The sequence below is a fragment of the Archocentrus centrarchus genome, unplaced genomic scaffold (assembly GCF_007364275.1).
Source record: "Archocentrus centrarchus isolate MPI-CPG fArcCen1 unplaced genomic scaffold, fArcCen1 scaffold_44_ctg1, whole genome shotgun sequence".
NCBI classification, from domain to species: domain Eukaryota; kingdom Metazoa; phylum Chordata; class Actinopteri; order Cichliformes; family Cichlidae; genus Archocentrus; species Archocentrus centrarchus.
The window spans coordinates 819,670-838,304 of record NW_022060270.1 but is presented as its reverse complement, the minus strand read 5'-3'; the positions used below and the strand labels follow the sequence as shown (position 1 = coordinate 838,304).

Below are 18,635 nucleotides of genomic sequence, written 5' to 3'. Positions count from 1 at the left end.
CAGCTGAAGGCTTTTCAGGGAGCTTTTAGGACAGCCTGATAATAATGAATATATATATATAGCAATGAAAGATAAAAACCAGGTAATGCTTTCTTTTAAGGCCCGCCCTTAGGCCGTAACTATACTGTAAGTAAATTTTATTTATGTAGAATTATACCGTAATTATTTTTAATTACTCTGTAATTATTTTTTAATTACGCCGTAATTATTTTTAACTACGCTCTAATTATTTTTTAATTACGCCATAATTATTTTTAACTACGCTCTAATTATTTTTTAATTACGCCATAATTATTTTTACTAAGGCTGAATTATTTTTAATTATGCTGTAATTATTTTTTAATTACACCATAATTATTTTTAATAAGGCTGAATTGAATTCACTTGTAAATAAACTACATATGCATGTGCTGAATGTTGTATTTATTTTGACTGTTTGAACTTAATGTAAACAAAAAAAGATTAGACTCCGAATTATGATGGTATTGCAAGTAGACTGGAAATAAAACACATTGAATAGTAAAACATCTGCCATGAACCACAACATGATAAATACATGCTTATAATTTAACCTGGTAACATAGTTTTTCGACTACATTAAAATTAGAGGCTTTTCAGGTTAGTAACTGTTAAATTATGTATAACTTAAATGTACTACAGGGTATATCCCTGTAAAATATTGACTGCCTTAGTCACATAATTAGGGTCCTATTCAAAGTAATACAGCCTTCGTCAAAATAATTACGGCGTAATTGAAAAATAATTACGGCGTAATTAAAAAAATTATTACGGCCTAATTAAAAATAATTATGCATAATTAAAAATAATTATGGCATAATTCCACATAACTAAAATTTACTTACAGGATAGTTATGGCCTAAGGGCAGGCTTTAAAGAAAGCGTTACTAAAAACCAAAACTGGCACTGAAAGTTTTGCCATTGCTCTTTTTTGATTTAAAAAAAAAAAAAAGCTGCACTGGAACATAAAATACAAACATAAGAAAAAAAAAAACAATGCCTTAAATTTGGTTACACTTTTTTATGTTGACAGTTTATCATGTTACGCTTTTTTCTTTACCTGCATTCCCTCCTGACCAGATATCCCAATGCCCACATCAGCCACCTGAATCATGCTTACATCATTGGCTCCATCACCTAAATGGGCAACATTTTTTTTCAGTTTTCATATGTTTGCACAAAGCATTTCAAGCAGTTGTTTGAGGACTAACAACCACAACGGAAATGGCATCATCATCTGTACCTTGACTTTTCACCAGAAAATGGATTAAGGAATTTCGTTATCAATTAATTAACATGCAGGTTTTCTGTTGGCTGTGTTCTTACCCACAGCCAGGGTCATGACACCAAGCTGGTCCCGGATCAGATGGACCACTTGGCTTTTCTGCAGTGGAGTGGAACGGCAGCAGATCACTGCCTTGCATCTCCGGCTGAGCTCCAGGAAGTTGCTCCTCAGTTCATCCTCCAGGGCCCAGGCCAGTGTCCGGCCATCTATGACCAGGATGAAGCTGCCAGAGAAAGATTCCCCATTTCCAGTCAAGCCAGTCAAACTCTCCCCACACTGAACCTCTAGTACGAGCTCCTCAAGTAAAGTTGCACAGGCATCCTGAAGGAAAAGAAAGTACTGTCATGCACCAGTGCAGAATGTTTAACTGCATTTATCACAGTCATTATGCAGTATGAGCCATGGCTTTATATATTTTCATGCTGTGGATCTTACTGTGCGTTTTTCACCATGTTCACACAGTTTATTTGGGACTGGCTAAACTGCTCATTGCCACACCTGACAGATTTGTGCATTGAAGACATCCAGATGGATATCAGCAACACTTGTTAATGGATCAGTTTCCTAGCCAACAGTATCTTTTAGATCCCACTATCTCTTACACATATCACTGTGGTTTCAGTCCAAGTGCCTGATTTTACACTGGCTGCAGATTGCCAACGTGGCATTTTTAACAGGCTGCTACCTGGACTGTGAGCAGCTGGTGTTTTTACTTGGGGATGTTAATAGATGTGATGTTTCTACACTGCAGGCCAATCTGGAACAAACTCACTAATGCTGCGGATTCATGCAGGTTTCCACATGATGTCCACCCTCAGGCCACTTGGATCACAGTGTTATTCTATGATTGCTTCAGTAGCTCAAAACTGAAGACTGAGACAGTTTTAATGTGATTCAGTCAAAAATACTGAAAAAACTGCAAAGATAACATTTTATTAGTAGATGTACATTGCTCAAAAAAATAAAGGGAACACTTAAACAACACAATATAAGTCCAAGTAAATCAAACTTCTGTGAAACTTCTGTCAAACTGTCCACTTAGGAAGCAACACTGACTGACAATCAGTTTCACATGTTGTTGTGCAAATGGAATAGACAACAGGTGGAAATTATTGGCAATTAGCAAGACACACTCAATAAAGGAGTGGTTCTGCAGGTGGGGACCACAGACCACTTCTCAGTACCTATGCTTTCTGATGTTTTGGTCACTTTTGAATGTTGGTGGTGCTTTCACACTCGTGGTAGCATGAGACGGACTCTACAACCCACACAAGTGTCTCAGGTAGTGCAGCTCATCCAGGATGGCACATCATCATTTCTTTGGAAGGCCACACAGCCCTCAGACCCCTTGTGAGACCATATGCTGGTGCGGTGGGCCCTGGGTTCCTCCTAATGCAGGACAATGCTAGACCTCATGTGGCTGGAGTGTGTCAGCAGTTCCTGCAAGATGAAGGCATTGAAGCTATGGACTGGCCCGCCCGTTCCCCAGACCTGAATCCGATTGAGCACATCTGAGACATCATGTCTCGCTCCATCCACCACAGACTGTCCAGGAGTTGGCAGATGCTTTAGTCCAGGTCTGGGAGGAGATCCCTCAGGAGACCATCCGCCACCTCATCAGGAGCATGCCCAGGCATTGTAAGGAGGTCATACAGGCACGTGGAGGCCACACACAATACTGAGCCTCATTTTGACTTGTTTTAAGGACATTACATCAAAGTTGGCTCAGCCTGTAGTGTGTTTTTCCACTTTAATTTTGTGTGTGACTCCAAATCCAGGCCTCCATTGGTTAATAAATTTGATTTCCATTGATGATTTTTGTGTGATTTTGTTGTCAGCACATTCAACTTTGTACAGAACAAAGTATTCAATGAGAATATTTCATTCATTCAGATCTAGGATGTATTATTTGAATGTTCCCTTTATTTTTGTGAGCAGTGTACTACATTTGCTTTTTATGATGAAATGTTTTAAATGTTGCTTATTTTACCTTCAAGGTCCTCTCACTGTGCACCACTACATCACTTCTAGTACTCTTGCTCTTGCCTATATTCAGGGGGTTGTGAACTGTGAATTCAGATAGTCAGTGCTGATTTCAACTTGCAACATCCTGATGCATCTGAGGGACAACATTTGGTGAAAACAGCCTCAAATTGGAGTGGCTAAAAATGTCCTGCCTTTCTCAGTCAGCTGTGACCTGCTCACCACCTGCCTTAGCTAGACTTGCCTCTAGTTAGTAGCTATACTAGACTCTTTTCAGATTCAGCCAAGCCCTGCAAAGCGGATCACTTGGAATAGAATAGAATAGAATAGAATGCCTTTACAATGAGATTGGAGCTTCTCAATGCAAATTGACAGTGACTCCATGTATACTACAAACCAACCCAGGAGTTTTTTCAAGGCAAAGAAATGGGATATTCTTGAGTGTTTAAGTCTTAACCCAGTACAGCATGCTTTCAGTTACTGAAGACAAAACTAAAGGCACAGAGACCCACAAAAAACCCAGTAAACTCCTCACAGAGCATCTCAAGACAGGAAACGCAGCATTTGGTGATGTCCAAGGAATCTGGACTTCAGCCAGTTGTTGACGGCAAATGATTTTCATCCAAGTATTAAAATAATCCTCCTTTCAAAAAATTATGTTTGTCCAATTACTTTTGAGCATCTTTAAATGGGGGTTGATACATAAAAATGGCAGTAACTGCTGAACAGTTACTGCAATACTTTTGTTAAACCCTTTGAATTAAAGCTGAATGCTAACACCTCAATCAAAAAAAGTAAGTGTACAGTAAGACCAACATGACAACTACAGATACATTTCCTTAAACAGTGACATGACCCTTTAGGCCACTGACCTTGCTTCCACAGTTTGCAGTCAGCAGTTGGTCACTGGCACACAGAAGTTTGCAGGCATAGGCGATGTTGATGGCTGTCTCCTGTTTGTCTCCAGTGAGAACCCAGACTTTGATCCCTGCCCTCTGAAGAGCATTGATAGTCTCTGGGACCTCCTCCTGCAATCTGTCTACAATCCCTGTGGTACCTGAAAACACACACCGACACTTGAAGTACTAGTATTTCAGCTCCGGTATGGAGTGATCCAGGTGTAAGATGCAGTGACTACCCAACAGAGTGAGGTTGGTCTCAAGTCTCTGAGCTGACTCCAGCAGCAGCTCCTCTCTGTTCTCTATGCTGCTCTCTGCCAGCACGTGTGTATTCAGCCACACGTCGTACTCCTCCTCCTTTAGAACCTGCAGGCAATCAATAACCAATCAAAGCATATATCAGTAAAAACAAAGTCAGCATTACTGCCCCTCCAAGAAGAAATTTAGTGTGAAAGGCCATCTGTCATGACTTCAGTCAGCCTGTAGGACCTTTTGATATGAAGTGCAAAACCCCACTAACTACTGAGACCAGACCCTGCAATGAAACGGTCTCAGTCCAGTCTGCACTCATTCTCTTACTGGTTTAATGCACTTGTTGATGATTTCACCTCGATAGCAGTCAGTATCTTTACATGGAAATGTTGATTTGGAATAGAGGCCTGGAGTGAGTCGTAAGGCCAGCTATCGTGACATTTTGCTTTGTTAGAGAAATTAACTGTCAAGACTTGATTGATGAACGTGAACATTCAAAACTGCAAATCACCAAGAAGAGGAATCAGAAATACAGAATGTTATCGACTCGCTGTCTACCACACATGATAAAACTTTATATACTTACAGCCTATTGGACTGAAAGCTCACCACACTTATCTCACAGATACAAAGAATAAACCCCTATAGTGAGACTGTAGTGTGACTATAGTGTTACACATCAACACTTGAAGAGCTTGTAGAGATACTGTGTAATACTTTTTCATTGAAGCGGAGCTCAGTCTCTCTGTAACGGTCTCTAGCATCTTCCTCTTTGCAGCTGTGCCAGAGCCACAGAGCTGGGCCTGTCACCCTCAGCTGGCTTCATATGAAGGGGAAGAGTACAAAAGCAAACCAACCACACAGACTGCTGCTCACCAGTCTGTGTCTGAATAATCTCTTTTACTTAGGAAGGTTCCTAACTGAGTGATGTCACTTCTCTCATGTTATTCTCTTAGCATTTATTCTCTCAGTGCTTAGAGCTTCAGTAGTTACATTATTGCCTCCTTCAGCAGATGATTTACAGGACCATCCTTTATGAAAGGAAAGGCAACAATGCTGTCCCACCATTCAGCAGACATTCATGAAAACAACATAACTTTAAAGGGGTGCTGAGCACATGAATGCTAATCAACAGTACATTTTCAATTTCATGCCATAGCCAAACATAACCTTTATGAACCGCCATGTTAAAGCCACAGGTAACATTATGCTGCCACAGCTGAGATAGGCTTCACTCCTAGCCCTGTGGAAAGCCTTCCCAGAACAGCTGAAGGGGTTAGAGCTGCAAAGCGTGGGCCCACATCACATGGATTAAGAATGGGATCTTACTCAGATTCATGTGTGTGAAGGCAGACAAGCAGATACTTTTGGCAGTGTAGTGTACTTCTCATACATCCAGAATCTCTCTTATGATGTCCTTCTCTGTTAGCTCACTAACATCCTTCTGGACTTTGGCGATCGTGGCCTCCAACCTTCTTCGACATGGGTTAGCGCTCTCTGCACAGATTCTTGATTTTAATTATTTTTCATATATCTCATGAAGCCTTCCAAAATAGTAACTTCATTTTCAATTTTCTTTGTTTTAAAAATTTTTACTTACTATGGTTACAGTGCCTCAAAAACATAAGCGTAGGTTGAAATTTGGCACTTTTTAAATTTTTCCAGCATTTGATTTCTTATATCTCAAGTACAGGAACTAGCCAGAAGATACTGTGGAACTGGGGGCTGGTCAAAATGAGCCATTTTATTTTACCGTTCAGAAATGTTACCTTTTTAGCAATGCAGAGTGTGCGGAGGCCTTCTCGTGCGTAAGCATCCAGATGTTTCTGGGTTTGTTCTCTGATGGGGTTGTAGATCTCCGCTGCCTGATCTGCACCACAGAAAAACAAACAAAGGTAAAGGTGATACAGAAAGACGCTGCTGTTATTATAAATTTAATTTGGTTTTAAATCATCAATCAGTACGAAATCCAGGTCTTGAGACAGGATAGTAAAGCTTTCACTTATATTCCTCCTGTTAGTTACCTGTAGGGCTTTCAGCCAGGTCCATGATGACTGAGTCTGCACCCTTGGTATAAACCACCACCTGTCCTGTGAGTGGGTGGCGGACCACTACAGACATCCTTTTTCTGTTGGAGTCAAAGGGCAGAATGTGGAGCAGCTGGATATTCAGAGAGCCGATTCCTGGCAGATCCACAAGCAGGCTGTCTGGAGAGCGAGCCCTCAGGGTGCAGCGGTATGCCCGTGCTGCATGGACCAGAGCTGCCTCATCTGGACTCTCTGCCTCATACAGCAGTTCATCATTAGTCTCCCCAACAGGTTTCACTTGCCTGCTCAGGTCCTCCACACCATGTCTTGCCCCATCAGGGTTTATCTGTGTATCCCTTAAGGCATCCTCTGTCTCTTGGTCCCCTACCTGCCCAGCGTGCTCGTCCTCCTCTCTGGCAGATAAGTCTAGTTTGGGGATGAAGCTGTTTTCCTGGCCTGAGCCTGACAGGTCTGTGGTGTTGCTCAGGGCAGTGGAGACAGTGAGGGAGCCCGTCTTCCCCCTCATAAACAGCCTGCTTTTGAAGCTCGGACTGCCTTTGATTTGGGAACGGGAGAAGGAGGAGAAACTGAGACGCTGGAACATCAACTTAATTTCCTCCAGGGACTTCAGAGGTGTTCGTGCTTCAGGTATCTGTAGGAACAAAAAAGCATGGCGTCAGCTTCTGGAAGGGAACTGAAAAGCCCAAAAACAGTGTGTCTGAAGGGATTCATTGCATCTTGTCACTGCTGAACACCTTACTGTATTTTAAATTAAAATCGAAATGAATCAAGCTGGAATTTTTCCCATTAGTTGATTCTCAATCACACACAAAGGGACCATAAATATCTGCCCTTGCTGTGTTATTTGTAGGGTCTTTACCCACAATACAAAGCGCCTTGAGGCGACTGTTTGTTGTGATTTGGCGCTATATAAATAAAATTGAATTGAACTGAATTGTTATTCTGGAGTACTGTATAATAGGTCTGGGTGAATATGAGACACATGTTAGTCCATGTCTATGTGACCTTTATCTTAAAAAAAACAAGATGGGATAAAAAAAGTTATTTTATTCAGCATCATTCACTCAGTCATCATTTACACAATTGAGTTTCCATTAACAGGTATTAAAACTGGAAACTACCAAATTTTGAATCTGATTTTAAAATCTAATTAATCTGACCAGGACCAACTGTAGGTGAGAGCCAATGAAGATAAAAATAGGAATTAGATAAGACACAGTTTACTTATTAACCCTAACTGATATCAGAGGCCCATAGGACAGATTTTGGTGATGTGAAGTGAAAAACATGTCTCAGTTCAAATTAGACATTTTTAGGCTTCTATTATAGATTTAAAAGAATCAGAATTTAATGACCATTTTTACATGTGAACATATTTCAAACACATTCAGGCTGTATGACTAACTTTGAACTACATTTAGTTCAAATTTAGTTCATCTTCAGTCAGAAATCCTCTGATGATCTTTAACAAGGAGATGACTCTGATGGCATTTTCAGCATGACTGATTGTGACACACAAAAATAACTGCTTATTGATGAGTTTCACAGTCCCATATGTGTTCAGCTGTATGAATGGGGAAATGAAATAGATAGCTGCTTCAGGTTCAACAGGAGGGGAGGAGTTGGAGACAGAGTTTGTTGAAGAAAGCCCAGTGGGTTAGGTTGAGTCTGTTACTCTGCTAACTGATCCGTGGATAAACCCTTTAAAACCAAACGTGTCTTCGGTGCCACAACGTATTTCAAATATTCCACCATTCGTGGACTCTGATAGGACAAACAGTCACATAATTACAGTAATTCAAAGTATGTCTGACTCAGTGGTGTCGCGCTCGGTGTTAAAGGCTGGTAAAGGGTTGAGTTCAGAGATGTATAGTAATGAAGTAGAACTACTTAAGTACTGTACTTAAGTACTAAAATGCAGTATCTGTACTTTATTGGACTACATATTTTCCCCCTACTTTCACTTTTACTCCACTATATATTTTTGATTATTTTAATACTTTTACTCCGATACATTTTTCACGTGCTGAATCGTTACTCGTTACTATTATGAAAACGTTATTAATCATCCCCAAGTCATAGTATCAATGCCAGAGCAGTAGATGGCGCTGTCACGGTTTATGAAGCTGGCTCATCATTGGGCGATTTGAGCGATCAAGCCTAAAAAAAAAACGCAGGCTTCGTCTCCGCCTTTTGCGCTGTTGCTTGCAAGTATTGAGGACAAAACGCGTCAGCTTACTGTCCGATATCGAGATGATGACGTTCCAGGAACACCTTGTCCAGGTTTGTCTTTTAGCTGCTCTGTGGACTGCCCCTCTGGCCTTTTGAGATGTTTTATTTGTGTTTGTTTTTTTGTAAACACTTGTATGGCCTTTTATCATTGTACTCCAGCTTCAGCCAAATACATTGTGCCTTTCAAATGTTTGAAATAATATAAACAATGATAATCAAACTTTTGACTGCCTTTCTTTAATATACACAGTACTTGTACTTTTACTTGTACTTGTACTTTCGGTACTTGAGTAGCAATTTTTGAAATACTTCTACTTGCAATACTTAAGTACCAAAAAAATTGAGTACTTCTGTACTTCCACTTGAGTATGGTGTTGAAAGAACACTTCAACTTTTACTCAAGTCAATTTTTTTATATAGTACTTGTACTTCTACTCCACTCCTCTACTCCAGTACTTTATACATCTCTGCAATTTAAATATGACCTTGCAAAAAGTATGAAATGTAAACACAGCTAAATTGTGAAATATGCAAACTTAAATTAAAACTTAAGCAAAAGTCTCAGATTATACCCAACATATAGAAAAACACCATCGGACAACATTTTAATCCCAGTCAGGACGTTCCAGTCTGTTCACATTAATAGATTTAAAGATTATGAAGACACCTGAAGATCACTTTACAGGACAGAGCTGAGCAAACATGTTAGTGTCACTGAGTAACATAGTAACAACAGTAGTGTTTAGAGTCTAGTCAGTATATCCAAGATAAAAACACATTGTTCTACCCTGCAAGACATTTCACTGTAAATTAAAGAAAAAAAAAACATTTGGGTGATGATTTTGAAAACACATTTTTGATGTGTTTACTCACCACATGTGGAGACTGGCTGGGTGAAGAAACCACCACACTGTTACAGATGGCCAGAGCCAGGAAGAAGTCAGTGATGGAAGTGAGCTCCAGGCTCGGAAGAGTCTCAGACGAGCAGCCGTTTGCAAGCCAGTTCAGTTTCCTGACCAGTGCAGGGTCTGGGACCACCTCCTTTGCCTGAGCACATATACACAGTGGCAACAATTTACTCAATATGCCAAGAATTTGAACAAATTGGAGTACTGGACTTCCTTACATGCAATATGTTTACATGCACTACTTAGTCTAAAAAGTAACACATTACTTGAAATTGATTTTCAACCAGTTTACCACCATACCATGTGATGATAATACAGTTCCCCTCAAAAGTATGGACACACTTTTTCTATTTTCAGTACTGAATGATATTTAAGATTAAAGCTGTGATATAACACATTTGGATTTTTGTAGCATGAAAAATAATGCAATCAAAGCCAAACATATTCTGTATTCACCCTTTGCTTTGACAACATTTTTGCAAACTGCAGTGTCATGAAAAAACTATTTACCCCCTTCCTGAGTTTTTAGTGTTTTTTTCTTTTCCATATTTGTCACACCCAAAATCATCAAACAAATTTTAATATTAGTCAAAGATAACCTGTGTAAATGCAAATGTTTTTAAATGATGATGTTGTTTATTAAGGGAAAAAGCTATCCAAACTTACTGGCCCTGTTTGAGTTCAGATCTGTCTGACAAAGTGAAGTCACAAATCAACATATACCACACTCTAAAGGAAAAGCTGAGAAACAAAGTCACTGACATCTATTAGTCTGAAATGTTACAAAGCCATTTCTAAGGCTTTGGTACTCCACCAAACACAGTGAGAAGCCATTAACCACAAATGGTAAACACTTGGAGGAGTGCTGAACCTTCCCAGGCTGGTCTACCAAACTTACTCCAAGAGAGAACAACAACAACAAAATACAAGACCAACATCTAAAGAACTGCAGCCACACCTGTGTAAGTTACAGTCAGTGTTCAGGATTCAACAATAAGAAAGAAACTGGGCAAAAATGGCACCCACAGGAATGTTCCAAGGCAAAAACCACTGCTGACCAAAGGCTTGTCTCACATTCACCAAAAATGTATTCTGTGGACTGACAAGACAAAAGTCTTTTTGGAAGGTTTGAATCCCATTACATCTGGCGTAAAGCTGACACAATATTTGATAAAAAGAACATCATATGATCAAACATGGTGGTGATAGTGTTATGTCCGAGCCTGTTTTGCTACTGGATGACTTGCCGTAATTGATGGAACCAAGAATTCTGCTCTCCACCAGAAAACTGTGAAGAAGAACGTCTAGCTAAAGCTGAAGAACACTTGAGTTATCCAGCAGGACAAATCTGTCTGTCCAAAACACACCAGCAAGTAGTAACATCTAAAAAAACATTTGAGAGTAGGGGCATTCCTTCTACTCTTTTTTAGGACTTTTCACTACTTAATTTGGAGAACCTGTGAGCCACTCCATTGTTTACAGCTGGGATCAGCTGTTAGCCCTGTGCAACAGGAGGGTACTCCTGGAGGAGCAACCCAAGATTCTGAAGGAATCACGGCATTGGAGGAGGGGATGCAGAGCCAGAATGAAGTACTGGGAGAGGAGGAGACGGTACAAACCGAGCATTCATCTGTTCTCATGGGTAACGTAAGATCTTTACCCAACAACATGGAAGAGCTGATGACACTAACCAGACTGCACTGGGAGTACCAGCAGAGCAGCCTCCTGCTGTTCACGGAGACTTGGCTCATGGACCACACACCGGACTCCTTTAACTTAACCTTGGATGGCTTTGTACTGGTGAGAGCGGACCGGAGCATGAAGGAGAAAGGTAAGAGGAGAGGTGGGGGACAGTCAATGTACGTTGATGAGAAATGGTGTAACCCAGGACACATCACTGTGAAGCAGCAGCGCTGTACCAAAGACATTGAACTGTTAGCGGTTAGCATTCGGCTATACTACCTGGCCTGGGAGTTTTCACACGTTATTGTGTTAACTCTGGAGCTTGAAAAAACCAGGGAGGACACCAGAGATAACAAGTTACCATTCCTGGACTGTGCGGTGCTTATCGAGGAAGATGGAAGCCTCAACATTGAAGTTTACCGGAAGCCCACACACACAGACCAGTATCTCCTCTTTGACTCCCACCACCCTCTGGAACACAAACTTGGGGTGATCAGGACCCTACAACACCGTGCGGAAAGTGTTCCCTCTAAGGCAGAAGGGAAGCATAAGGAACACACACACATTGAGAAAGCCCTCAAAACATGCGGTTACCCCAACTGGGCCTTCATCAAATCAGCTAAGATGCACAGGAATGAAGGCCAAACACAAACTACAGAGAATGGGAAGGACAAGAGGAACAACATTGTCATCCCATATGTGTCAGGCTTGTCAGAGAAACTCAGAAGAATTTTCTCCAAGCATGACATCTCAGTATACTTCAAACCAAGTCACACCCTAAGACAAAAACTGGTTCATCCCAAGGACAAACCCGCCAAACACAAGATCAGCGATGTAGTGTATGCTGTTCAGTGCAGTGAAGAGTGCTCGGCCCTCTACATTGGTGAAACCAAACAGCCTCTTCACAAACGAATGGCACAACATAGAAGAGCCACCTCGACAGGACAAGATTCAGCAGTACATCTGCATCTGAAGGAAAAAGGGCACTCTTTTGAGGATGCCAATGTTCACATTTTGGACAGGGAAAACAGATGGTTTGAAAGAGGAGTGAAAGAAGCCATCTATGTCCACTGTGAACAACCATCATTGAACAGAGGAGGTGGATTACGTCACCAACTTTCCCCCGCTTACAGTGCTGTCCTGAGCTCCCTTCCCAGACGTCTCAACCCCCATTCACACCTTTGTTCCAGTGACCTCAATAGGCCACAGGAAACAATGGAGCGGAGTCCTAAATTGGTTTCAACTGAAACCACTGATTAAATATGACCCACGCCCCCTTCACACCTGGGCACATGTGTTCACGCACAAGATCAATAGAGGGTCATAACCACCTCCAGGGGACTACGCCCACAGGGGTTTAAATACCTGGGTCTCTCCACCATTTGGTTGAGAACTGAAGAAGCCTTTCGGATGAGAGGTGAAACGTCTTCAAGAAACAAAAAGAAGTCCAGTCGCCTTTTTCAAGCTCCAGAGACTACTATGACCTGGATGACTGAGAATCTACACAGACGTTATTGTGTTAACTGTTTACATCCAGCCCTCGGCCAACGCTACGGCAGCCTGTGAGGACATCCACACCACTGTTTCTCAGTTACAGATGGCACATCCACGGTCCCTGATTATTATCTGTGGGGACTTCAACCATGCCTCACCTTCTACCACTGTCATTAACTTCACTGAGTATGTTGACTGTCCCACAAGGGACAATAAAACTCTAGACCTGCTGTTTGCCAACAGAAAGGAGGCTTACAGATCATCATCACCCCCCCCCCCCCCCCAAGCTTGGCCACTCAGACCACAACCTGGTCATTCTCCACTCCATCTACACCCCCATGATAAAGAGGAACCCCCCCCCCCCCCCCCCCCCCCACCACCACCACCACCACCAAGAAGGTGATAAGGCTGTAGTCTGAGGACTGCAGTGAGGGCTGAGAGACTGTTTGGAATGTACAGACTGGCAGGAACTCTGCAGGCCTCACGGTGAGGACAAGAAGGTACGGTGCTTCTCCAACAATAAACCGTGGGTGACCCCAGAGCTGAAGGCCCTGCTGAATAAGAAGAAGAGGGCCTTCAGATCTGGAGACAAGGAGGAACTGAGGAGAGTACAAAAGGATGTAAAATACAAGATCCGGAGAGGCAAAGAGAGCTTCAGGAGGAAGATGGAGGAACAGCTCCAACATAACAAAGTCCGAGAACTCTGGAGAAACATGAAAAAAATCTCTGGCCACTTTGAGGACAATGGAGGAGCCACAGTGTCTGCTGACTGGGGGTGGGCTAATGACTTGAATCTGTCTTTTAATAGATTTGATTTTGGGTCGTTAACCACCTCCCCCACCCCCTAGCTCCCATCTACTCCCCCTCTGTATGCAGTGCTATCCCTACCTGCACTCTCCTCACACCACCCTGTTTTACCCCCACCCACAACAGAGCCAGCCCCATCTTCCACCCCAGCCTCACATCCACCTCACAGTTGATCAGGTGTGGAGTCAGCTGAGGAAGAGAAAGATCAGGAAGGCAGCGGGTCAGGATGGAATCAGCTCCAGACTGTTCAGGGACTGTGCAGACCAGCTCTGTCAGGTGGTCCTGCACATCTTCAACCTGAGCCTGAATCTGGAGAGGGTTCCTGAACTGTGGAATACTTCCTGCATAGTTCCAGTGCCAAAGATCGCACATCTCAGGGAGTCCAACCACTACAGACCTGTGGTCCTGACTTCTCACCTGATGAAGACCATGGAGAGGCTCATCCTGCACCACCTCCGCCCACTGGTGAGCTCAGCGCTGGACCCCCTGCAGTTCGCCTACCAGCCTGGCATCGGGGTGGACGATGCCGTCATCTGCCTGCTGCACAGATCCCTCTCTCACCTAGAGCAGGCAGGGAACACTGTGAGGGTCATGTTCTTTGACTTCTCCAGTGCTTTCAACACCATCCAGCCTGCCTGTCCTCTCACCCTTCCTGTTCAGTCTGTACACCTCAGATTTCAGGTACAACTCAGACCACTGCCACCTACAGAAGTTCTCAGATGATACGGCCATCATCGGATGTGTATCAGATGGGAACAACGAGGAATCCGGGGGGGGGGGGGGGGGTCATCAGTGACTTTGTCGGCTGGCGTGAGAACAACGCACTCCAAATCAACGCCAGCAAGACGAAGGAGATGGTCATAGACTTCAGGAGGAAGCCACCCCCTACAGCACCGGTGAACCTCCAGGGAAAGGACATTGAGACAGTGGTCTCCTACAAGTACCTGGGTGTTCATCTCAATAACAAGCTGGACTGGACTACAAACACAGACGTCCTGTATAAGAAGGGCCAGAGTCGACTCCACCTGCTGAGGAGACTGAGGTCCTTTGGTGTCTGCAGGACTCTGTTAAAGACCTTTTATGACACAGTGGTAGCATCTGCCCTTTTCTATGCAGTGGCCTGCTGGGGGGGTGGATGCACCGAAAGGGACAGGACCAGGATCGACAAACTGGTGCGGAGGTCTAGCTCTGTGTTGGGATGTCCTCTGGAGTCTGTGATGGTAGTGGGTGAGAGGAGGATGTTAGCAAAGCTGACATCCATCATGAACAACCCCCATCACCCTCTGCATGAGACCGTGGGTGAGCTGAGCAGCTCCTTCAGTCAGAGACTGAAACATCCTCGCTGCAGGAAGGAGCGCTTTCACAGCTCATTCATCCCAACAGCAGTTAGACTGTACAACACATCATGATGTCTTCAGTCACTTGGACACTTTACCTCCTCTGCCATCACTTTATCCTTACAGTGCACTGTTACACATAGCACATATACATTTTATTTATTTTTCCATTATTTTATTTATGTATTATGTATATAGTGTTTATAGTTTATAGCGTATATAGTGTTTTCTATTTTATTCCATTTTATTTTATTTTATTTTATTTCATCCTTCTTCTCTGTACTTGAGCTGCTGTAATATGCAAATTTCCCCATTGTGGGAAGTTTTATCTTATCTTAAAACAACCAAACAAACAGAAAATGAGGGTTTTGCAGTGGCCTCAAAGTCCGGACTGAAATCCGATTGAGATGCTCGGCCTGACTTTAAACAGGCTTGAAAACTCTCCAGTGTGGCTGAATTGAAAATATTCTGCAAAGAAGAGTGGGCCAAAATCCCTCCACAGTGATGTGAAAGTCTCACTGCCAGTTTATAGTAGTATTCTGCCAGCAAATGCATGACTGCAACGCTTGCAGCCAAAGATGGCACAAATAGTTATTAGGTTTAGGGGCAACTGCTTTTTTCACACAGGTAGTGTGGATAACTTTCTTCACTTAATAAATGACATCATCATTTAAAAGCAGCATTTTGTATTTCTCAGTTTATGGTAAACAGAATAGTTTTTATATAGCACTTTTCTGCTCAAGCATCAAAGCGCTTATACAGCATGCCTCATTCATCCACTCACACTCATTCATACAAGAACTTTTTTCTATGCCCAAGTGTTTTTCACGCACATTCACACAATAAAAGAAATATTTGTCTAATATTAAAATTTGTTTGACGATCTGAAACATTTAAGTGTGACAAATATGCAAAAAACTAAGAAATAAAGAAGGGGTGAATCATTTTTCACAGCACTGTATGTGTCATCTCTCAACCAGCTTTTCATGAGGGCTCCACCTGGAATTGTTGTTGAGCGTTCTACAAATGCTGGGCACTGATTTTCCTCTCCCCTTTCTGGAAATGTGCTGGTCTCAAGTCAGTTTCAGAAAGCAACACAACTACTACAGACAAAACAGTGTGTTAGAGGAAAAGCAGACAAAAGCACTGTATGAATGTGTGTGCGCTTTAAGCACCCTGGTCAGTATGACCGAACAGGATCTATATTAATAAAGTCTATTTAAAGACAGGAAAAATGCAGACTGTGTAACAGACCTACCAACATTTCAGCTCTGTCATTCAGACAAAGGAGAATCTGATGAATTATAATTGATAAATTAATGTTTAAAAGACAGTTTTACAGTTGCTTTTTCTCAGCTGCAGCCTTGGTAGATTTTAAGGGTATATTTTACCCCATCACCTGTGTTAGGCTGGAGGGTAAAAACCCAGGGTTAACCCTAAGATTACCTGGATAAGATGAAATCCTGCTTTGTAGTACAGGCCTTAAATTGCAGAAATCTGTGCTATAAAAACAGAATTTAACATAAACATTTAACAAAGGTTTTAATTTACTTGACTACACTATCACACACTATACACTACAGTGCATTCTGTTGCATAAGCTAGAACAGAGTCTCAAATCTGGATGTGGACCCGGTGTAAAAATAATGTCTGCTGTGTGTGAAAGGATCTGACCATGCGGCTGCAGAAGGCGCTGGTCCTGGGCTGGATGTGACTGGACAGCTGATCCTCCTCCACTGACTCAGTAGTGAGCGTATGCAGAGACACAGAGCTGCGGTTGCAGCTCAGAGAGTGACAGCTCAGAGACTTCCCACTGTAGCCCGCCTTCAATGTCACAGGACGAACAGCTGTCTCTGTGTTTTCTGACTCGTATACCTCAAGCCTCCGAGCTGGCACACACAACAACACATTCAATTACAGCACATCAACAATGGGACTATGGAGGATGTCATTAGCTTAACAGTAATTCAAGGTTAATGGGTGTTGTCAAAAATCTACTGCACCTTTATGAAGTCATAATCAGATTCCAGAATATTTTATTCACTGGATGTTAGTCTCCTCCAATTCTAGCATTTTAACTCTAATTCAGTTCAGTTCAATTGAATTTCATGTATATAATGCCAAATCACAACAACTGTTGCCTCAAAGAGCTTCAGACTTCTGCTATGAGACATGGCCTTATGCTGACCAAACAAATGTACTCTCGTTTTTGATTTTACTGAATAACTGCAACCACAGAGCAACAAAACTGACACTTAATGCATGTAACCAAATTGGAAGAGGAGCTCTGTTCAGAGCTTCACTGAACAGAGCTGAATTAAATATACACCCATCCACCCATGGATCCATCTTTTGCCGCTGGCTGGTTCCTGAGCGCAGCAGCTTAAGCAGAGAAACCCCAGCCACCACCTCCAGCTCATCAGGGAGAACACAGACATTCCCAGGCCAGATGAAAGACATAGTCTCTCCAGTATGTATTTTCAAGAGAGCTGGACCAGCGTTCCATGACCAGGAGACCACTGTCTCCTGGTCATGGAATGGTCTCCTGGTGTTCCATGACCAGGACATAAACCACACTGTTCCTCTGAGTCTGAGGTTCAACTAACAGACAAACTCTCCTCTCTAGTACCCTGGCATAGAACTTCCCAGGGAGGCTGGCTAGTGCGATCCTCTCATAACTAGAGCACACCCTCTAGTCCCCCTTCTTAACCCTATAATGCCAGGTGATCACCGCTGAAGCGCCGGTTACTTGCCCTCACTAGCGGCAAACAGCTGGTTAAGACGTAGTGTATCAACACAGAGTCAGCTGGCTTCTTACCGTAACTCTGCGACCGTTTGTCCTATCGGAAAAATTCAAACAGTTCCTGAAAGCTCAGAAAATGCACTTCACAGCCCTATAGGGGTATTACGGTATTTGTTGCCGAAGTTCACAAACAGCGCCACTTTTGAAGTATGCTGTGTCCCATTCAATACGCTCAGAGGTATAAGGTTACAGATGAGAAGCACGAGTCTGCCAGTCCAGAGGCACTGCGATGTTCTGGAGGCTTGTTAACCAAGATAACCCCACCACATTCACAGCCTTAAGGAACTCAGAGTGAATCTTATCCACCCCATGGGCCATGGGGTGGATAAGACAAGTTCCTTAATGACATCAGTGACCTTGCCCCTAGTGACGGGCAAGCTATCCCCGATGTCCCCAGACTCTGCTTCCTCTACAGAAGACAAGTCTGTAGGTTTAAAGAGACCCTCAAAGTATTCTTTCCACTGCCTGACTATATGTCGAAGCTGGTAGCACCCCAAGTGCACTATACACTATGTGAGCAGAGCACCACTTTCCCCTTCCCGAGTCACCACCTAAGTTGTCTCAAAGAATCGCACCACCCCAGTGACTCCAAGTAGGCTGGTAATCTGAACTGTTGTTTGTTTGCATAAGCACAAACAGTCAGGACCCGTTTCCCGACCTGAAAGCACAGGGAAGCAGCCCTCTCATCCACAGCTCAGCTCCTCTCTTCACCCAAGTTTGCAAGACATTTGGCCTCAGATCTGATGAAGCAATTACAAAATCAATCATTGACCTGTGACCTAGGGTGTCCAGTGTTATTGGGAGGCTGTTCCTCCCAATAACACCCCTCCAGGTAAGACTGTCATTGTTCACATAAGTGTTTAAATCTCCCTGAAGGACAAGAGTC

At 42.8% G+C, this 18,635-nt stretch overlaps 1 protein-coding gene across 2 annotated transcripts in view; it reads right to left on the bottom strand.

Annotated features, from left to right (window-relative positions):
• The window catches only part of atp10d (ATPase phospholipid transporting 10D), a 69,831-nt gene that overhangs the window by 10,387 nt on the left and 40,809 nt on the right, over positions 1-18,635 (bottom strand). For both annotated transcript variants that reach the window (XM_030725012.1, XM_030725013.1), the window contains 8 exons: positions 16,621-16,835; positions 9,591-9,764; positions 6,462-7,116; positions 6,207-6,307; positions 4,425-4,551; positions 4,159-4,343; positions 1,345-1,624; positions 1,079-1,155 (listed from right to left, as the gene is read on the bottom strand). In XM_030725012.1, the coding sequence (XP_030580872.1) occupies positions 1,079-1,155; positions 1,345-1,624; positions 4,159-4,343; positions 4,425-4,551; positions 6,207-6,307; positions 6,462-7,116; positions 9,591-9,764; positions 16,621-16,835 (1,814 nt within the window). The remainder of the gene's footprint in view (positions 1-1,078; positions 1,156-1,344; positions 1,625-4,158; positions 4,344-4,424; positions 4,552-6,206; positions 6,308-6,461; positions 7,117-9,590; positions 9,765-16,620; positions 16,836-18,635) is intronic.